The sequence below is a fragment of the Rhyacophila brunnea genome, unplaced genomic scaffold (genome assembly GCF_057557595.1).
Source record: "Rhyacophila brunnea isolate RB1 unplaced genomic scaffold, BYU_Rbru_1.0 scaffold_10, whole genome shotgun sequence".
NCBI lineage: Eukaryota > Metazoa > Arthropoda > Insecta > Trichoptera > Rhyacophilidae > Rhyacophila > Rhyacophila brunnea.
This window is the reverse complement of record NW_028232752.1, coordinates 35,707,029-35,724,759: the sequence shown is the minus strand read 5'-3', so window position 1 is coordinate 35,724,759 and position 17,731 is coordinate 35,707,029. Positions and strand designations below refer to the sequence as shown.

The 17,731-nt window shown below is 34.4% G+C and overlaps 2 protein-coding genes across 2 annotated transcripts; one reads left to right on the top strand and one right to left on the bottom strand.

Moving 5' to 3' along the window:
- Window positions 1-748: 748 nt before the first annotated feature.
- LOC147079159 (TELO2-interacting protein 2-like) lies at window positions 749-8,794 on the bottom strand. The gene is made up of 5 exons (XM_085948978.1): window positions 8,152-8,794; window positions 6,730-6,852; window positions 5,888-6,043; window positions 2,650-2,874; window positions 749-2,204 (listed from the first exon to the last, which is right to left on the bottom strand). Exons 1-5 carry the CDS (start codon window positions 8,698-8,700, stop codon window positions 1,884-1,886), a joined length of 1,374 nt encoding a protein of 457 aa, XP_085805104.1. The 5' UTR covers window positions 8,701-8,794; the 3' UTR covers window positions 749-1,883.
- A 419-nt stretch (window positions 8,795-9,213) lies between these two features.
- Window positions 9,214-17,116, top strand: LOC147079158 (transmembrane protein 181). Its single transcript, XM_085948967.1, has 12 exons — window positions 9,214-9,731; window positions 10,141-10,244; window positions 10,702-10,860; window positions 12,586-12,688; window positions 12,815-12,968; window positions 13,789-13,869; window positions 14,151-14,250; window positions 14,932-15,059; window positions 15,166-15,315; window positions 15,409-15,511; window positions 16,142-16,366; window positions 16,855-17,116. Exons 1-12 carry the CDS (start codon window positions 9,583-9,585, stop codon window positions 16,983-16,985), a joined length of 1,587 nt encoding a protein of 528 aa, XP_085805093.1. The 5' UTR covers window positions 9,214-9,582; the 3' UTR covers window positions 16,986-17,116.
- Window positions 17,117-17,731: the final 615 nt, after the last annotated feature.

Below are 17,731 nucleotides of genomic sequence, written 5' to 3'. Positions count from 1 at the left end.
TTAAATTTGTACAAGGAACATCCATTTGACTAAACAAGTATAGTAAAGTACCTACCTAGGTACTAACAACTGTAGTAGGCGCTCGGTAATCTGGCCTTCACCAATCTCATGTCAAATAGTCCGGCATTTTGCAACTCACCTATCTTGCTCTATAATCCGGCAGGTTTCACATTAAACTGCCGGATTACAGAACGGAGAGCCGTTCACTCGGCAGTTTGGTGCCCGACCTTGACAGATTATTTATTATTTGCTATAGAAATCCAATAATCCGGCATTTCCGACAATCCGGCAAAGGTGAAAAAATATGGGTGCCGGATTACCGAGCGCCTACTGTATGTAAATATTTTGAGTGAACTTTCTCTTTGGAGCTCTTTTCCATAGATGAGGAAAGCCATCTTCCAAATCATGCCCGTCCAATAAAACTGATTCTTTGGAGTGATAACCTGTGATAATGTTTGTATCTCACGAGTTTGCATGAGATTGAGACAAAATATCACTGCAAGAAGAGTATCATGTCTCACATGAGATTTTGATGGTTCGTACTTATATTATGACTGAGGGTTTAAACATTCATTAGATATCTATAGCAAAACAGCAAACCTCTACAACATTTATTTTATTACTGACAGTATTACAAATAATATTACGTAAATAGTAAATACGACAATTAATACAATATGTAAGTAATAAACTTATGTAATGACACTTACCTTCAGAATTCATATCTTTATCCAATAGGTAAGGTGACATAAGTTAAAACTCAAATCAATTAAAATTTTAATTTTTTTTCGTTTGCCATACATTTAATAAATTTATCTCTACTGCAAAATATAAGCATGAAAGGTAAAATAATAAAATGCAAGCAAGGCATTTTTATGACACAATGAAATAAAGCAGAGGTTTGAAAATAGATGCAGATCATTTACAGCATAATTTATGGGGCTATTGGTTTAAAAGTCAAAACTGCCATAGAATAAAATGACCTAAGTAAGACACATTAAAATCATTAAAAACCGTATTTAAAGTTAATCAACAAAAACAAAAATTTTCATTGATAAATGTAACCAACTTTGCAACCAACCTCCGATGAAATACATTTTACTAGCAGTAAGAGATGGATTTAATAGTTACTGAAATGACATACGACGGAAAAGAGAACAAAAATCATGAAGAACATCAACAAAAAAGTGGAGGTAACCGATATTGAAACCAATAGCCTCATAAATCAACCGCTGGAACATTTTTTCACAGATATATTGTAGAAAGGTGTACTAATGCCATTTAAATTTACCATCCTTTAGACTTCAGGAACAATTACCTCGCTACCATAGTTTCATATCAGTAACTGCACCTAGATAACATTTCGATTTTGTTTTTCACATATAACGGAAAATGTTTTATTTTCATTCATTTAGTGCTAACACCGCGAGACTGGCGAGTTTGGAGTAGTTGGCCATTAGATATAATTAACATGTTATTTAAATGTGGTAGTTAAAAGGTCAGCAGTGGTTGTTAGTCTTGGCTTTAGATGTGCATCTATTATTACGATTATAGTTTCGTTTTTAAAACTATTGGCAATATCTAACAAGTAATTAACATGTTTCTTTCTCAATAGGTGACGATTAGAAAAATTATGACAATGTGAAATACAACAAAATAAATAGAAATTAGCGGTGAAAACACAAGAACAACAAAGCGATCATAAAAATTGTGGAATGTCAGCAACAATCATACCATTCCTGAGAATTTCAAATTATTCGAGATGCAGAAGCAGAATATTATAGTACAAAATATGTGTTATCATTATAATTATAATTGTATAATTTGGCTTCCATTTAGTATTTATTGACAATAAAAACATCAAAAGTATAATTGTATTATATTTAAGAAGTTTCCTGATGATGTCTGAAATCAGACTTTACTAGCATAGCCTTATTTTTAATATCAGTCCATTTAGTGAGGAACGCTTGACTAAACGTGTCCGTTTCCAATTCATGCGAATCAAATAGCTCCAGCCGCTGCAGTGTGTTGTAAAGTGACAGCACAGGAAACAGAACGTCCTCAACGGCCGCCATGAAAACATTGGATTTGTTGAAAGGCTCTTCGCACAGCACCAGGATGACTTTGAAAAGTGCCAAAATTATTTTAGAGTCCGCGGGGAATTCAAACACGGGCCATCCGACACGTATCCAATTTTTCAAGCACTAAAACCAAAATAAATAAATGATCATCGGTAGGTAACTAAAAAGTAAATCTCCATATTCGTTCCTAAGTAGAGCATATGAGCCTCCACGAGGTTTTTAATGAGGAATAGTTGTCAGCTATTTGACCAACCTACTGGCTCTTTGCACTGGATCAAACACAGATTGAAAATGGTTCCTAATCGGGAGAGCGTCCATCTCTGAAGCCATGAATCGCAGGTTAGCTCTCGTAGATGGGCAACATAAAAGTAGTATTACCAACACGATAATATATTGCCAATTCCAGCGGTTGTATAACAAGTAAGGTTTGAATAAAACACAACAGGGTTACCCAATCGTAGAGGACTTGCTTCATTAGTTACAATTACAAAAAGCAAAAAAATATATTCATTATTTGCTTTTCTTGGAGGGAAGATTATTTCATAATAGGTACATGAAAAATGGTTACCTGTAGACATTGCAAAACAATTCTATTATCAAGAGTATTATTCAGACATATTTCTAGGTTGTCTATGATTACTTTGAAAAGCTTAATTTTCCATCTAATGGCGCAGATTCCAGCGAGAGTTATAACAGTCGGCAGATATTTAAAATAGATGGCTTTTCTTTTCAAATCTGACTCCATATATACTTCATCCAACATATTGTCGAGTATATCATCACACTTGGACCACTGAAAAATAAATATACATATCCACATTAGTAAAATAATTCAACATCAAAATATAGTACTACTATAATGAATACTTGAAATTTGCCCAAATTATTACAGTGAAATGTTTGGCTAGGAAATTGCGATCGATCACTAATACTGAGGACGGTGAAGACTAGATGAAGCTAAAGGAGCAATAAATCTTTCTAGAAGTGGATCGACCTTGGCTGATAATCATGGGAGTCAATATAGACTCTGTAATGACTAGTTATAATATTAATTATAAAATAGATCAAACTCATCAATGGATAGACAATCAACGGATTCACATAATGCCAAATCATGGCAGATGTGGGCGACAGTGGGGAAGGGTGGAGGTAAGTTGTTAACATCAGCCATAAATAGTGCACACTAAACTTTGTTAGTCATACGTATATGTTCTCATTGAAATAAGGCTACAATTTACAGATGGTGTTGGTTAGTTTTTAAAATTCAATTGAACCCTGCGAAACCAAACCATAATAGATAATAGTCAAAAAATACTCGTCTATATATAAAATATCTAAAATTATGCAATTAAATCATACATAACTTTGGATATTTTAAAAATAGAATAATATTTTTTATCTATTATAGTTTGGTTTACGCAGGGCTTAATGAATTTAAAAAAATGAACCCACAATATGTGTAATATGTATTCTTAATCCAACGGAAACAAATAAGTATGAATGAAAAAGTGTGTACAATTTTGTTTGGTTTAGGCAGGGTTTAATCGATTTTTAAAAACCAGCCAACACAAACTATAAATTGTAGTCTTAGTTCAATAAAAACAAATATGTATGACTTATAAAGTTTAATGTGCACTATTTATGACGGATAGCCTACCTCCACCCTTTGCTACTGGTGGGCGACCTAGACATAATAGGCTGACTGGAAACGAACATTAAAAATTCCTTTGAGAAGCTGGCAGGGGCATGCGAATCAGAAAAAGTTGACCTTAAAATAAACACCTCAAAGATCAAATATAATATTGATACCGCCACGTTTATACGTGTATGGAGGACCCCTTAAGGGCAAAGTACGAGCGAAGCTATGGATGCCACATTCATGTTTCTTATAGTCCGCCAAGCCAAAGTCCTTCTATCGCCGTTCTATGCATATCTAAGATGTTTTGTATTAATTAACTATAAATGTTGTTTCTTTTGGGCTCAATTCTTTGAAATCGCTGTAACTTTCAACTACCTGGCAAAAAGGTGACTTGGACGACCCTTAAGGTAAAACCCAGGCAAAGGCCAAGCATTCTGCTGCGGGCAAGAACGATAGAGAGGGGTGGACGTTCAGGGGTAGATTGAAAGGGACAGCGATAAAGCCAAAAAAGGAGACCTGGCCGCGGCACGCGGTAGGTGTCCAGGCTGGCGGGGCAGTAAGCCCGAGCCTCCGACTCGCGACGGACTTTGTGTCCCGCTGAAAATCAACTTCGCGAAGAATATAATTTGTTGATTGTGTACCTACCTTTTAAAAACGATTTCTGTATCGACAGGAATCGATCAAGTAAGCCCGAGCCTCCGATGCGCGACGGACTTCGTGTCCCGTTGACTCTTAAATTTTAATTGACACAGCCTATGGCGCCCATCATTAATAAATTTAGGGCTGTTGAAAAATTATAAACCGTGTAAAACTTAATATTGTGTATCTGTGTGTTGTGTACGTACCTTTTTTTTGTGAACTATAAGTTAAAAATAAAACTTTGTGCTACGAACAATGTGTGTTTCATTGTGAAGATCCACCATAATCAACTGTCAAGGCCTAACCTTACACTGAACGTGCTCTACCCAAACACAAAACCCAGCTTCAATTGACCGCCCTAAACAATTTAAATCACTGAGCTAGTCAAAGGGTGGAAGCTGGTCGTGTGACTCACACGAATCGACCGACAGCACGCTAACCAGGGCGTAATTGACGCTCGGTCGACCGGAGAGTCAAGCGCGGAGTTCGGATCGGGCTGTGCGGCCCCGACTCCCCTCCCTACCCGGACTTCCGGGGTGTCAATATGATATCCTCCAAAGTCATAAACCCGATCTGAGAGCAGCCTCATGGAAGTAATATAGCCATTCTGAATGACTCCTTCGAGAAAACTAACTACTTTACATATCGTATATTGTCACGGCTAACAATGATATGGAAACAGAAATCAGAAACAGATAGCTGACAAGTGTTACTTTGGAATCCGTAAACAACTGAAATCCTATCCTGAAGTGCTATCTCGGAACACAAAAGTGCATATTATACAAAAATCGGCTTGAGGTCAGTCCTCACATATAAATGAGAATGTTGGGTGGGTCATCAGCGATAAGCCTGAAAATGGTGTCGATCTTCGCACGAAAGATCCTGAGAATGATATTTGGTGCAAAGAACGCAAAGATGCAGTGTGGTGCATACGTCATTGAAATTTATTGACTGAAATGAGCTGGTCATAATCAACAAATGGACCTGGGCTGACTGGTTCGGAAAGTTTTTGATGCAAAACCATCTGGGCGGAGACTCAAATCGTGGTGGTCAGATGGCATGGCCCACGATGCACGAGCTGCCGAACGAATCCTGGATTGGAAGTGGATTGCGGATAGACTGGGCTAGCGAAGACGATTTGAAGAAACCGGGGGTCACCCCAGACTCTTGCGCCACGAATGATGATGATGATGAAAAGAATATTCGATATCCATCTAGCCAAAATGTATCACGTGTGGCGAGCTAGGTATACACAATCAAGTAATGAATGTGTTGTACGGTGATAGAGAGGTACAGTGTTGTCTCACATGTGAAAGTAGGAGGATTCCATTGGGCAAGTCACATCTCACAGATAGAAGTTACAAACCACTCTTGAGACTGCTCTTCAATACACCAAAAGGAAAAATTGGGTTAGCAGACCTAAACTGAGGCGATTGAGCCATGTAGAAAGGGACAAGACTCACATTGGGTTGTAATTTCGACGACGATCAAAATAATATTTTTTAGAATAGGAAAATTAAAAACAAACCTGTCCTGCCAACGTTTCAGATTTAAAGTACGGTAATATTGAAACTAAACAATCTAATGTCTCATCCAAGATACATTCTTCTCGGTATTGTAGATATTTTGTTAAAGTCTCGTAAACTGCCACTTCGTACCCAGTCCCATCATGTTTATTCCAATCCTGAAACATGTAAAATTCATACAATTTTATTTTCAGCACGATATACTCAATAATTTAAACTTCTTCTCGTGCCATCCTCTATCGTGATAGTAGACCCCTAGTCGACCAACACCAGGGCGATATTTGTTTTATCATCTGTTAGCCGAGACAGTTCGATGGAACTGCACTAATACCAATTACAGAGGTTCTTAAGCTATGAAATACGGCATCGTCTTCTGCTACGTTTACCGTTTATCATTTCGTGGATAATGAGTTGGAGAATACTGTACTTTTGTCTTCTCATAATATCGCCGAAATACTGTAATTTTCTGATTTTGATACTAAGCAAAACATGTTGGTCCTCTCCCATTAGTTTGTCAGTTCAAGCAATTTTGAGGATATATCTATACAGCAACATCTTGAAAGCATCAACTCTTCGTGATATCTCCCAGTTTAACATCCATAACTCCCATACCTTGTAAAAGAATTGGGAGGACAAACGATACGCTCAGGTCTACGTCGCTAAGGAGACATATCATTTTACGATAGTCACTTTCTTTTTTAAACTTTTAAGTTCGCAAAAGTGGAACTGACTTCTCCCATGATCTATGGTGTCACTTGAGCATTAAACGTTAGAATGCAATGAGTGACAGGTCAGACAATAATGGAATCATCTGAAAGCATTTAAAAACAATTTAATGTCATACCAAGTTCTTCAATATGGATGAGCAGCATTTTAATCCTTCTACTTTGTTGTTAATACGATAATCATCAATTTGGATTAGAGTCCCGGGAAATATTAATGGTAGTGGACAGTTGAAGCGATGATTCTGAAATAAGCATTAAGTAATTGTAACAAAAGGTATTAATATTATTCCAATTGTGAAAATTTAAGTGACTGATATGTAAATTTCAAAACATTTCACTGAAATAATTACTTTTTCAGAACGGAAGAAGAAGGAAAGATATTCAAACATGTATTTTCAATTATGTTAAAGGCAAGTCACTCTCAGCAAACACGGGATAAGGCCAATCTAAATGGGAAAAATACTGAAACTTACTATCAAAGACCAAACATAACAAAATCACTTTTCGTGCATATTTAAACTTAATATTGAAGTAAATGATAAACCCACTCTGGAGTAGTGGTTTCTGAAGCCATGGGTTACAGTTTTAGATCTTATGTCTGTTGTTTTTGTCAATGTGTGTGTAATCCAAACTGTGAACCCATTGTATCGAGTCAGTGACGTCCCGTGGGGCTAGGCAGATTGAGCGTCGCTTGGGGGCGGCAGTTACTTGAAGGTAGGCAAATTGAGGAAAATCATTTAGAATACTTATATAGAAATATCTACCTAAACTTAGTAATAACGAAAATATCGTTCCATTAAAAAAATCAGCTCACTGGTTTTATCAGATTCGCGACATCTAGTTTACTTCCGATGCCCTTCGATGTCCTTGGTGACCAGAAATGACATGTGCAAATTTGCGAATGATTAGTCTGATATTTTGTTAGTAATGTATCTATACAATATGTTTCTTAGATATTGGACTCATGTAAGGATGATAAAAATACTGTATAAAAAAATGAGGCGGCATTGTGGCTCTGGCTAGGGGCGGCATTTTATCTTGGGACGTCACTGTATCGAGTGAATAACTAACGACCTCGTAAAAGTCTGTTCATACAAACTTGACTCTGTGAAGGTCCATATCTGATAGTGGAAGTGTAGTAAATGAAAAACATAACTGTTTCAGTTAGGTATGTCAATGAACAAAATTTTCTCACGTGCCTCTGTTGCCATTATTTGATGAATGAATGAATATCTTATTATACTGTATGTACCAATATTGTTCCAAATAACAAACTAACAGGAACATGAACAGTAATAGGAATTCATTAATTACGGCGAATAAGTAAATAAGCTGCGTTTCACTTCAAACACTTATTAAGGGATTTCCCCTTTTCTTTAGATAATATTTGATCCTTTACAGAAAAATATATTCGAATATAGTCTTCAGAAAAGAAGAACTCTAGCTATATTTTTATAGATACATACTACATATAATATATTATGTATGATTTTCATCTATGAAAGTGTTCTGTAACGAAAGAATAATAAACCGATTATTACCTCTATCCAATTATTCGCAATACTTCTGTAGCAGTACATTTCCGCAGGGTACAGTTTCCATTTGTCTTTTGTAAGTTTCAAATACAATTTCTTCAGGCAGATTTGAAAAACGGCATCAAAGTGCTCTGATGATGAAAGATTACACTTTGTATAGTACATTAAATTAATGTGTGTATTTTTTTGAAGCCAGTCAAAAACGAATTTACAATATTTGGTATAACCAACATTGGTCCAAAAATCGTCCGCTCTCATTTCTTCCAGCAGTAGTAGCATTGATGCAATGAAATCATAATTTAAAGAGTTTTCGACTATCTTAGGTTCTATCGTTTTTAATATTTTGTCAAGTTTTTCCAAATCATGGCCGACAGCATTGAAAAAAGGGCGATATCCTTTTTCTAATGGCTCATTGTATTCATCGTAGGGTTTGATTAATCCTGGTAACATGCAGCTTTCGACAATTTTTACAATATCTTTCCATACTTCCGAATTCAGCTGCAATTTTTCTATGTCGCCAATTCTTTCAAGCAATGTTTCCATATTTGCAGTCATTTTATACTTAACGACGTTAAAAAGTCAATAATTTATTGTATTTCAAGACTATTTTCAATTTTGACATTTCGAATTTGACGTTAGACATACGCATAGACAACATTAAGGCCAGCTCTTTGTTCGGACAATAAATTAGTAAAAATAATATAAACAATTTATACTTGTTCCAAAAAATATTACAAAGAACAACTAAAGTATCTAGGCACCTAATACCGTGAACTTGTACAAACCACATGAATTCGGCGGGTGTAAAAAATATTCTTGGTCATTAAAAATAACGATTGGTTATAATGCTCAAATTAATGAAATTGTAATTAAAGAACCTACTTAATTAAAAGTATTTTGTGGAATTCGACTAATTTTTGTTATACTTTAGTGATGCTTATTATTGTCATAAAACAGTTTAATCGGTTCGTGTTTTTTTTCCGTTGGACACCTTTTTTGGGATTTTTTTGTGTAGGGCTATATTGAATTGTGTACAATGTAACTTTGAGCTGTATCAAATAAAATTTTAAGTAGGTACATATATGTGCATTTCGAAACATACAATAAATACGGCGCTGTTTTCGTATTGTATCGATCAATAATTTTTTGAAGTGCGATGGTTTTATTTGCTTTATTTTATAAATTAATATTCTTTTGACAGCGTATAATTTATAGCATTTAGTATACAATATTTATTCCGAGATCAATTATTATGACTGTGCAATTTAAACACCTCGAACATATCCGTTAATTGATACAATAAATTACAAAATAAATAAACTGATACTAAGCCATTATCATTCAAATTCATTTATATTACAATGGGCGACGTATTGAACGGTGGAAAACGACTAATTATCAATAAACTATTGTGAAATATCATTGTTGAAAAGAATCATGGATAGTGGCGGTTTGGGATATTCGTATCACCTTCCATCTGCTGGCTGGAGTGTCAAGATTAGAAATGCACTCTCTCAATTCAGCGATATTTTCAGTGAATTTAATAAATACATTGCGCCTGCTTATCACCATGACAGATGTGAAAGGTATTCAATTTGCTTCCTACTTCATTCTTCGATGAGTTTGAGCGAATGGCTAGCAACCAATATTTGTAAAAGTCTCTTATGATGCGTAACTCCATATATATAATATGAAATCTATAAACCATCATTACAATCTGTTTATAAGTATTAATTAGGAAATTTATACGCTGTACCTACTCAAATAATACAACACTGTCTCTTACCATATCTAATCTGAGGCGGAGCCTGTATATGCCCCCACAGGTATCTCAATAGATTTTCCATAAGGAATGGTCGGTAGTCATTCGCTAGGCCGATTGAGTTTCATGATCTGGATCCAGATGTGTCTGAATTCAAACCCTCAACCCGCTGATGTATTCTGTCCACTAATTTATATAAGCCTATTTATTTTCTCTATTATTCTTCTCTGCAGGTCAGTCCAGATGCGATTATATTCCATGAATAAAGGAGAATTCGTGATGGTCTTCATTGCATTTTTTGCCTGTTTTGGTTTGGGAGTTTTCATAGGATTGGCCGGTAAGTAAATAATGGTTTCCTGGTAGCCATCTCAAAAATATCCTATTAGAAAATTATCTATAGATCTATTTTGGGACCAATTTTGAAAATAATCAGTCTCCTGTTTTCATCTTATTCCAGCGCTCGAAATGGAAAATTTTACGAACCGGAGCGCTCGACAAATTTTCTGAAGATATTTACATATACATTATGAAATCGTATGTGTATTTTATAAAAATAAATGTGTCAGATTTATTATTCTATGGCCTATCTAGCTCAGACGGTCAACATATTTTTTCCACGAGACGGAGCGATAATTTTACAAATTTCACGAGCCGGAACGGCGCTCCGGTGCGTTCCGTTCCATTTCGTGCCCTGTCTTATTCTAACAATTATTATAGCCGTTACATTATAAATTCCTACAAGTGGAAGGATTAAGTTTCGTTTTCTCTGAATAATGGAATGATTTTGATTTCAGGCCCACCAATAACGACAGAATCTATAAAACACGGTACGGCATTATTGGGAAATAAAAGTTCTTTGCCTCGAGGACCGTTCCTCATGAGGAGTCCAGCGCTCGGTACCTATTGCCAACAATTGTGGCTTATTGCCGAGATCAGTATCGAAAATAATGATGGTTAGTATTTCTGACGACACTAAATAAATTTTACAGACAATAAAATATACCTACAGATACCTAAATGATAATTCACACAAAATACTTACCTATACCGTTTTGGTCCACCTACCAAGCCAATATTAGATTTGACAATTGAAATTCTCTTCAATACATAAACAACCTTTAAAAAAGATTTTTTCTATTGGTTATATTTTCTCATGTGTTTTCAGAATTACATAATATGTATGTTCAATAATTATTAGAATGGTACATTCTTAAAATCCTGTTAATTATTCGTTAAATAAAAGAAATAGTTAATTAAAATTATTAGCAAGTTCAAGTAAGTTACAACAGAAAATATTGGAGTGATCCGTGACTTCGGTTAGTAATTAAAGTAATAAATACTTTAATTATTAGAATACAAAAACCGATTGCCTACCGTAACTCAATTTGTAGAGCGCCTATGAGCAGGTATTAAAAAGGCTAATAGTTAAAATTTGTCACAAATAAGCATGGCAGTCATAGCATAGTGGTAATGCACGGGGTGCGATACCCAAGAGACGCAGGTTCGATTCCTGCCGGATGTCTTACTTTTTTCGAAAAATAATTTTTCTATTGGCTATATTTTTTCATGAGTGTTTTCAGATTTATGTATGTTCAATAAACAACCGTGTTTGGTTGCAGATCCACTCATTCTTTTTTTGCACATGAAAAAAAAATATAATATACATCAGTGATGGCGAACCTATGCATGCTATGATTTTACATGGCACGCGAATGTTTTATTTTGAAGAGATTTTATAAAAAAGTTTTACAAATAAATATATAAGTACCTACCTATATAATATTATAAAAATAATGACAACATACCCATGTGTATTTTCTTTGGTTTTTAATATTCTTTTTACCAATAATATTTACCAATCGATGTGCAAATGGAAACGACAAAATTCATGTATAAATTACAGATCGCATTGTGTAAAAATAACAGGCAAATACTCTTCATGAATAAGTATTACGTTTAATGTAAATATATAATTGCATATATCGGTCCTTAGCCTTTAGAGATTTATTATCGGGCAATTAAAAATAAACAATATTCACTCAACAAACCTAATGAAATTTATCGGCAATCATTCAAATATAATAGCTACTTGTTATTTTGCCTCAAACATAGGTAATCGCTAAAAATTGAAAACCGTTCAGGAGAATATATGAAAGAAGCGTGGTTAAAATACTACCATTATCTCTTTCAACATTTTGGAAACAAGAAAAAAATTATTCAAAGAATAAAAGATATGCCTTCAGCTAGAAACACGGCGAATGATAGAATCTCAAGAACTCAACTGTAATTTTTTAATATAATTCTTTAAAACTACCATTTCATTGTTTCCCCATGAAAAACTGCTCGGCACAGCAAACAGTCGAAAAATAATATTTCGGAAATTTTGGCACACGTACGTAAAAAGGTTCGCCAACCCTGATATAGATATTTATTGCCTTACTATTATATCATGGCTACAGATGTCTTAGTAGGAATCTGCAGAACTACAAATCCCCATCTCCTTCACGTACATATTTTTATAATATACACCTGACCCTCGCTTCTGTCCTTTACACTACATATGGCGCCATACAATCGCAATCATAACAGGCATGTTGGTTGTAGATTAGTAGAAATTTAAGTTTGTCAAAAGTGTTAGTCTTGTAAATTTTTTCATATCTTTGTTGATAAAATTTTAGAGGAAATATTTATAAAGAGCTTCGAAGTAAGCGTGTCCATAGCGGGATTAACTGAAGACCACAAACCCATCACAATTATTCACGAGGATGAAGTCAAAAATAGGTGAGTAGTCAAAATTTTTTTTAAATTTTAAAAACGATTCATTTAGTTAGATAATTATTTTACGCTGTTAGAAAAGTTACCGACTTTTTATATTTTAATATAACTAACAGAATGTAATTTTTTCAGAACTAGGCACCTTCGGTGTGAAAAAAAAATATGTGATGAGTTTATTACATTACATCTCGGTTTCTTGGATTATACTCATTATGATTTGGGAGTCAAATTCTACAGCCTCGATAGATTCCATCAACTCTACCATATTAGTGACGTTACATTCTATGTAAGTACTTTCTCATCATTTTACATTCTGATGGATACGTAGATACATCCATATTATTAACTGATTGCGATGCAAAAAAAATACTGTTTGACACCCTTTTGTAGTAAACATAGATTTAACGTAACCTATTTTTAAACAATTAAGCATTTTGAAAGTGTAGGTTGATTAAAATTATTATCATGTCATAGTTGTCATAGAGATAAATAGCGAGCAAGAAATTTTTGTAGCAACAATCTATGAAGTAGTAAAAAGTGAGGATTTGATAGCAATGACAGTAATGAGCGTCGCTGCCTACTATGCACTGTTACCTTTGTTTCTCTCAAAATTTACCAGCTATTATTACAGTTACAACAAAGTATTGATTTTAATTCAAAGTGCTAACTTGTGTCAAAATTTTTAGAAAAAATATTGTTTTGATGTTTTTTTTTCAAAAGTACCTATTACTGCACCTGTATCTACTGTAATACCTTCTACACGTCGTTTTTGTAATTTATTCCTCTGTATCTTAACACATTGGCGGGCACATGTTAGCTAATAAATGTTACTGATATGACACATTGAAATTATTATATTAAGAATGTTTTACTTACTTTTTTTAACTTTGCAATTTAGATATATAGAAATGAGTTAAATGTTAAGATCATACTATCTAATGGAAATATTATTAATACTATCAACCGAAGGTACTTGGTGGAATTTGAATTTAAATTCTTATGGATTAAGTTTTGTACTGTTCCATTTAATAATTTTATAATTAATAGTTAATAAACTAAAGCATGTAGGTACTATGATAAATAATAACTTTATTCTCTTCTTTTAGTTCAAGACATACAATCCTGCATTCACGCAAATAGAAATATGGTTCCGATTCATATTTTTGCTAGGCACATTTTTTGTAACGGTAATTACCAATTAATATATTAATATACAATATCGTAGATTTATAATCCCATTATAATGAATACATGTTAAGACATACTTGTTGTAGACAGTAGACAGTTAAGTTTGTTTTATACAGATTCTTCAGATTTTTGCGTATATGAGTCCAGACCGGCCGGAAGAAGACAGCTAGCGGATTTTCTGTGCAATACGATGCGTCCATCCTGTCTGAGTGTGCATTCCAGAATTATTTCCCTATCTGTAACTTTACAAATTTTTCAGATTAAATATTTCTCATTACAGTGTTGGTTTGCACATACGTTGAGAAAATATGTCGTCCACGATTGGTCGATTGAACAAAAGTGGATTTCAATTCTTTTACCGTTACTGCTTCTATACAACAGTGAGTAAACAATATTATAAACTATAACATTTCTTACACATTTAGACTTATCCCGATATAACATTTTTATTTATGAAGACTCGAATAAGGGAAGTGTAATATTATATACTAGAGATATTATCTAATGATGAAATTATGAAACACGATTAAATCCATACAGGTGAAAATTAGTACCATTAAGAATGTTTTAATTAATTAATACGGATTTCAAAACAATGCCCTGCTCGGTGATGGTTCAAACAGTGCGATGTACTTAGATTAAAAATGTTTTTTGTGCCTAAAAATAAAATAATCGTTAAATATTATTTGATGGTAGATTTACACGATTAGCTGTGCTGTATCGAAAATCAGTAACCGTCCTGACAAAAATAAAGACTATAATATAATACATTTGATTCTCTAGTATGCAGACCACAATCATTCATGTTATTAATTATCCATCCAGCGCACTATCTATGATCATCAGTTTTAATTATTTTAAAAGTAATTTATATTATTTCCTTTAATTATGTTGGGTAAAATGTAATTTTTCAGTAAATTATAATAATTACCTAGGTAATCGTATGTCTTCTATTTCCATCACCGGATGTCTCTGAAAACCGTATTGAATGAAGCCTGTACATCCACATAATAACCCTGCATTTCCATTCATCGTTTACTAAGTCAGTATTAATGTTTCAGATCCAGTTTTCCCAATGACATTCCTCGTGAGCTCTTGGGTACCCGGCTTATTGGATGCCGTGTTGCAAGCGACATTTTTATGCGGCCTACTTATGTTTTGGCTTTGCATGTACCACGGACTGAGACAGGTAATTTTATCGCTTCGATAATTATTTCATCAATCTACTTGCCTATATTATAAACAATTTAAATCTTAAAAAGGTCATTTATCCGTTAACAATATCTGTGTTTCAGAATGAAAGACGGATAATGACATTTTACCTCCCGAAGGTATTGATCGTGGGGATGATTTGGATTTCGGCAATCATCATGGCGACATGGCAAAAGTACAATGAATTACGTGACCCCACGTATGACTATGTCGTTGATACTTCTAACTATTACGTGAGTTATGCATATGTTTAAATAGTCTAAATGGCTCTTATTACTCTTTGAGTGGATTCAAAATGACTGACAATGGGTATTTATTTGTTTCAGACCCTAAAGATTTTCTTCTTTACATTTGGAGGAATATATTTACTTTATCTACTATACTTGATACTGAGAGCGTATACAGACCTTCGCAACATGCCATTCTTTGGTAAATTACTTCCATACTAATCAATCTAGATTTAGAGTATTAAGACTATCGTCAGAAATGGTTTGCGATATTCATTTTATTCGGTTTAGTTTCTCAATTCTGGTGTCGACAGCTGATAGCTTCGGTATCATATAGAAAGCATGTAATTGAAATTAACTGCAATATTTTTGGTGGCCCATATTTTACATAAAACTAATGAAATACATAGTGGCTATTGAGTGTCGAAAGATAACCAAGATAATGTTTGCAAATACGGTACACAAAAGTATTTCAACAGGTACACGGTTCAATGTTTTCAAAATGTACATCCAGAACTCTATCATGAACTATGAAAAAAATCTCACAAAAAGGGTGTACTTAATAATCAAATTCATCACGTCCGACAAATGTCTATCCCGTTAATTTAAATACTGAAATAAATTTTAATGCGAGCGGGCGTAGCATGCTCAAGTGACAAGCTACTTAACACCGAAAACTGATAAGACAAAGTAATTTGAGTCTACCACCGCACTGAGACTAAATATAGTTACACACATGAAACAACTGTGAAGGTCTCGAGAAACGTCATGTCCTAATCTAGATAATAATTAAGCCGATAGTGTGGTGATGAGATAGTTTGAATTATCGCAGACATGCGGTTGAAATGCCTGACCCTGCTGATGCTGACGGTGCTAGGGGTGAGTGTGGCGGTGACGGTGATGCGCTTCGGTGCAGGCGTGCTGGAAGACAACTTCGTGGCGCAGCTGTCCACCCACTACAACAGTTCCGCCCAGTTCATGACCTTCTATGGCCTCCTCAACTTCTATCTGTACACTATGGCGTACGTCTACTCCCCGGCCAACAAACTGCCGCACGGTAAACATAATTTCTTCTAATAAGTGAATGATTTAATGTCATTTGAAACATCCACGCTACTCTTGAGATATTGGAAGAGATACCTTGTCATCTCTTCATTTGGCGATTCTTCTTCACTTTGTCCATAACCGCTATAGGTAATAATATGTTCTATCGTGTTTTCAATCTACGATTGATCTGGCACGAGGAGCCGACAGGTCGAGTAATGGCTAAACAACCTTATCCACATAGGAGCAAACATCGTAATTTACTCACTTAACTAACCCAGTGCTCTTCTCCATTCCATTCTCACTGCATTATGTCTCTATTATTACCTTTAAGAACTTGTTCTTTTCAAACTTTTAAATTCTAAACATCATATTATTGTGAAAGTCTGACTTATTTAACTAATAATTTGCAGTGTAAACATGTTAAATATATACAGATTGAAAAACAATGTCTTCAGACTCGAATATTAAGCATTACATAAAAGATTCGTTATGTTGCAGAGGTTTCAATAACAAAAGACAATCCAGCCTTCTCCATGATAAACGACTCTGACGAGGACGTCATCTACGGCTCTGACGAGGAAAGCCGCCGCCCTCTCAACCGCACACATAATGATGACGACAGTGACTAGTCACCGTCGCCACTAAACTATTGTATTAGTCTCAAGAGATATTTTATATTTTAACTATATTACTGTTAAGTTATAATCAAAATGTCAATGACAATTTAATGTTTCAAAATAAAAATTGAGTTAAGAGGGTTTTCTATATTTTTTTAAATTTTGTCCTACTGAAAAACAAATCACCAAAAACACAATGAAAAGCACATACATAAGTACATATAAGTAAGTTTAATAATAATAAATTAGAACCAGTCGAGGCTGATGAATAGGGAATTTTCAATTTCAATTTGATGTAGTCATTTTCAGTCAATGCCTGCCTGTTACATAGATGTATATGTTGTGAATATGTTGATATGTCTAAAGACATCAATCCTCAAGGTAGCTCTATTTGTACGTTTGACTTTCTTTGGTAAATCAAATTATATATTTTTGGATATTTCTGGACGTTATTGTCAGCATTCGATTATTTCATTATAACATGCTTCCAACTTTCTCGCACGTTACCTATACGGACATATGAAACGCTCGAGTCCAGTCTATAAGTTCTCCGGTTCTTCAAACCATTACCCTCCTACTTAAACATGATCAAGTCCTAACCATTAAGACTAATATTAATCAACATTAATATCTGTAGATAATATTATGCCATATTAAACAAACTCCTTCATCTAAAAATTTTGAGAATAAAAAGACCAATGACCCGAACATATTACCATCACGTCACGTGCTGTTATGTGCGCTCACGCTACAGCAGT

Coding starts and splice junctions, on each gene's coding strand:
- LOC147079159 (XM_085948978.1), bottom strand. CDS start 8,700: ATGACTGCAAATATGGAAACATTGCTTGAAAGAATTGGCGACATAGAA. Junction 6,853..8,151: donor TTGCGAATAATTGGATAGAG/GTAATAATCGGT, acceptor TGCTTATTTCAG/AATCATCGCTTCAACTGTCC. Junction 6,044..6,729: donor CATCCATATTGAAGAACTTG/GTATGACATTAA, acceptor TACATGTTTCAG/GATTGGAATAAACATGATGG.
- LOC147079158 (XM_085948967.1), top strand. CDS start 9,583: ATGGATAGTGGCGGTTTGGGATATTCGTATCACCTTCCATCTGCTGGC. Junction 12,969..13,788: donor TTAGTGACGTTACATTCTAT/GTAAGTACTTTC, acceptor CTCTTCTTTTAG/TTCAAGACATACAATCCTGC. Junction 14,251..14,931: donor GTTACTGCTTCTATACAACA/GTGAGTAAACAA, acceptor TTAATGTTTCAG/ATCCAGTTTTCCCAATGACA.